The following is a 4,520-nucleotide window of genomic DNA, read 5'->3' on the forward strand; positions in this document are numbered from 1 at the left end:
CTGGCCCTAAGAACAACTAGCCCAAAGTGGCCGTGCTCACATCCCTAAGCTGTCTGTCTCTCCCACACGGGGTTGGCCACGTTCAGATTGCCTGCAGGGAATGACGTTTGGTGCTGAACACCAAGCCGTGACAAGGATTGCCTAGGAGACTGCTGGCTTCTCCGGAGCCAAAGCTACGTCAGGGAATTGAGCAGGATGGATTGACCGGGTTCCAGTTCCTATGCCCAGTACCTTGGCAATGATTAACTCAGCAGCAGAGATGCAGCTTCTCTCTCCTCATGCAGTTGTTTCTTGCTCTAAGCACAGGCATGTTGGCTGATGGGCTGACGGGAAGAGGAAGGAGATGTGGGACTGGGAAGAGATGCTGTTAATAGGTGCTCTAAGAATGAAGAGGGCACACCTTTGTTCTGTATGGTAATGGTTTGGTACGACTCATGTTATCAGGCTTTACCAAGAAGTCATTTTTAAGACGACTGAAAATAGGTTAGCATTTGGGACTCCAGATGTAATTTTGTTGTGATCTGATTCCTTTCCCTCCCTTTTTTTCAGCAAGCTCCATGACTGCCAGTCTCAGCCACTCCACCTGTGAGCAAACACCTGACGGAAGCCTTTTGGAGTGAGCATTCTTGCTGCATCTTCCTCAACGGTTACATTTTCATGATCATCATCTTTCTGAGCTGAATCAGGACCAGTCAATTAAATCAAAGGTGAAGAAGGACTTCATGACAATGAATGGCTGAGTGATAAAAGAACAGACATGATTCACTGTACAGAACCATGAAATGATGTACAAAAAGAACTCCCCTAACCGTACATACATACTGTTGGGTCCTAAAGTAGAAAATAACAACTTAGGAAAGAGTCTCAGAATCTCAACAGTTCTAGGAAAATGCCTGGTCTTGGTGAGGTCAAAAAAAAGCTAACTGAATCCTAGGAATTGTTAAGAAGAGAGCAACAAAATTTAGACTATCAAAATGATGCTATACAAATTCAAAATGCATCTTGCACCCTGGATACTGTGTACAATTTTCATTCTCTATTGCAAGAAGCATATAGGTTTCCATATGAGGAATGACATAATGCAGTAGGACTCTTCAGATTGAAAAAGAGATCTCTACAAAAGTCATAAATGGCAAGAAGTTGGTGAATAAACAATAGTTGTTCACTGCCTGTTTGATAATTAGAATGAATCAAATAAAGGCATAAGGAGCCTGGCTCAAAACAAACAAAAATGAGTAGTTTTTACAGGGCGGTGTTTGCCACAAGACATTTACAAAGGCAGAGTTCCCTTCAGTCAAATCCACTGAAGAAAACCCCACTGAGCTGTGAAATACAAAGCCATCTCTTCTTGCTTTGGAGGTCCCTGAGCACAATGCGCTTAACTCTGGGAGAGCGCTACTACACGGCTACCCTGCATTTACACACTGCTTCATGCATGTGCTATCAGCAGGGTTGGACACAGGTCACCAGCCGAACATGTCCCATTTGATTTGACAGGCCCGCTGTTCTGATTTCTTCCATGAGTGTGAACAAAGTGGTGCTCAGTGATCTCAGAGACAATGCAGAGCCACCACTAGTAATGGTTACAGATGACGTGACAAATTGTGGAGTGATAATGACAGTGTTAGTCTACAAAGTCTTGTAGACTTGTACAACGTGAAAATCAGTCCATACAAACACAGGGGCATTTTTTTTTGCATCTGAAAGAAAACAACTCGAGTCATGCTCACAGAACCAGGAGCTTATCATGGAAATCAGTTACACTGAAAAGGACGTAGAGAAAACTAGCTAGAAATAACCACCACGAATTTATGATAACTAGGGAAACACTGCTGCTGGTAAGGGAGCTAATGCATTGCTGAGTGAACAAGAGCAGAGCAGCGAGCTCATTAATTTCCACTGCAGTGTAAACACGGGAAACCACTTGAGGTTCTTTTGGATCAGAATGCACATCTTCGGAACAAGACATGAAATGAGAAGCCACTTTGGAAAGAAAGAAATACCAAGATAAACACCACCTAATTTGCTAGGCCGTGAGAAGTACCTGACCACAGCGTACAGGCATCTATTGGGGAGGACACTTGTCACAGAAAGAAGCTTTTTAACCAGACAATAGCACAATAAGATCTATTTCAAGATGTATTCTTAGCTGAATGCATTCCTAACAAAATCAAAGCCAGGGAAACAGAAGCTAGGCTATGTCAGAAACAAAAAGAACACCGTATGAAAAGAGCCACTTTCTTCTCTCATCCCCCAAGAACAAGAAAAGGCAAGTTAGGGAGACACGTCAGTAAAAGAACACGCAGGAGTGCCGCTGCCACGTACCAGACTTTGCAGGAGTGGAGTCACCGGCTGCCTTGACGGCCTTCAGAAGGACGTGCTGACTAGACGACACGGGCATGCCTGCTCTGCATTGCTGCTGCTTCTGCTGCTGCTGTTTCAAGGCCTGGGGAAGAGGACAGAAGAACATGACCAAAGAGAAATTCAAAATATTCTTAGAAATTATTAGTACATGGTACAGACCACTTGTTTTACAGCAAGCAATAGCTGGATTCTGATTCTAACTGTATCAGAAGTTCAAAGCTACTTCCAGAACACATTCAGTTCGCGTGGGACACTGACACTATTTAAATGTTACTGTAAGTAGACAGATTACCCACCTTGCACCTAAAGTAAAAAGTTAATGGCTGCAGAACGTCTTACGCTGTGCTGTTTCATTTAAAAATGATCTCTAAAGAATGCAAAGAGAAAGGATTCCAAATCTGGAGTTGGTTCAGTAAATAATTATACAAATAACTTCCAAGTAGAAGTACTACCACATAATTAATTTGTTTCCTGGAGAAGCAAGTAGCAACTTACTAAAAACCTAAACCTTCAACAGAAACGCTACCTGTTAGGAAGGACTTTCTGAATTAGGAGAGTAACAAAGACTAAAACATTAAAGGGGAGAAAATAAAATCCTTTGTTTCCAAAAAGACTGTCGAGGCAACCATAACACAGCCTAAAAGGTACAAATGACTAAGGCAAAGAGGTATGGAGGCAACTTGGTTAAACTGCAGTATCTACCCAAACCAAAGTTTCTGTTTTAAAAAAAATGAAATCCAAACCCAAATAAACTTAACAGCAGAATGAATTACAACAGATCAAGTATACCACAGAACATCAAAACAGGAAGTAACAGGAAATGTTATGCTGCACATATACAAATGAGTGGGACTGTTAACTGGCGATCACCGCTGTGTTAAACAACAATAATAATATTACAGTTAGAACTAGGAGAGAGAATAAAAATAGGCAGGAACCTACAGAATCTGCCACATGAGGAAACAGAAGTCAGACTGACTTCCAGTTTGTAAAGACACAAATGAGGGAGACAGACAACAAAAGGATGCAGATAATGAACGGACACATTCCTATTTTCCAATTTATTAGATATTTCCCATTTAGCCACTTCTACCACAGGTTAAAAAAAAAAAATTCAGACAAAGTGAAACACAACAAAATTGAAAACCAGTAAGAGGAAGTATCCTGTGCAATGCACAATTAACCTCCTGTTATTGAGGTCAAAAGCTTTTTTTAAAAAAAAGAAGATAAAAAGACAGACCTGGCATTCATCTGAGTAACAAGAACCCATAAACAAGTTCAAGAAAGCTTTTACAAATTCTTCTCTGGTTTGAAGATGAACTGCAGGCAACCCTGAATGTCACGAAACTAGTAGACTAGGAAGACCATGAGCATGTTCAGGGAGTTAGTTGTGTGAATCCCATACTTCCATTATCCAAATCACTTCAAATATTTCAGGTTTTGTGTATTTTGTGTATTCAGTTCACCTATTCTGTATGCCACCTAATTGCTGAAGTTTTCTCAGCTTAGGTGAAGCAATTCTGCTTTTGTTCATTGTGCCACCTCAGCTCTTGGTCACGCAGCGCCTGAGGTGCCCACGCCGATGGTGGCTGAGGCATGTGTGGGAAGAGGAGGAAACAATTACTCATTAGATACTTCGTTTTAAATTGTGTCAGCTTCGTGCTTATGTTCCCTGGTATAAACATTTGGGGGTTTCTTTAACATATCAAAATTTATACTGAGTCCTGTCATAATCACAGAATAATTGTGGTGGGGAAGAACCTCATGAGGTCTCCAGTCCAAGTCCCTGCTCAGAGCAGGGGCAGCTCGGCCTCCACCAGTGTCCTCAGGGCTCTGGCCAGCTAGGTCTTGAAAACCCCCAAGGATGGAGACAGCACAACCTCCCTGGGCTCCTGCTCCACTGCTGGACAGTCCTCACAGGGAAAAAAACTTCTCCTTATACCATTCAACTTATGCCCACTGTTCCTCTTTGTCCCATTTCCTTCACCACACTGTAACGAGCCTGGCTCTGTCTTCTCAATAACCTCCTTCTAAGTAGTGGGGAGCAGGGGAGGAAGGAGAGAGGCCCAGCTCCCCAGTAACACCCCACAGCAGCCCCAGCTCCCTCATAATATCCCACACCAGCTACAGCTCCCCAGTAACACCCCACAGCAGCC

General features: G+C 42.7%; 1 protein-coding gene across 1 annotated transcript in view; it reads right to left on the bottom strand.

The window, feature by feature from the left end:
- The window catches only part of LOC104470393 (putative Polycomb group protein ASXL2), a gene marked incomplete at both ends in the record, with an annotated part of 16,658 nt that extends 14,212 nt beyond the window's left edge, over nucleotides 1–2,446 (bottom strand). Inside the window, one exon of the mRNA XM_010085294.1 lies at nucleotides 2,326–2,446. Coding sequence (XP_010083596.1) covers nucleotides 2,326–2,446 — 121 coding nt within the window. The remainder of the gene's footprint in view (nucleotides 1–2,325) is intronic.
- Nucleotides 2,447–4,520: the final 2,074 nt, after the last annotated feature.

This window comes from Pterocles gutturalis, unplaced genomic scaffold (assembly GCF_000699245.1).
Source record: "Pterocles gutturalis isolate BGI_N339 unplaced genomic scaffold, ASM69924v1 scaffold48985, whole genome shotgun sequence".
In the NCBI taxonomy this organism is placed as follows: domain Eukaryota; kingdom Metazoa; phylum Chordata; class Aves; order Pterocliformes; family Pteroclidae; genus Pterocles; species Pterocles gutturalis.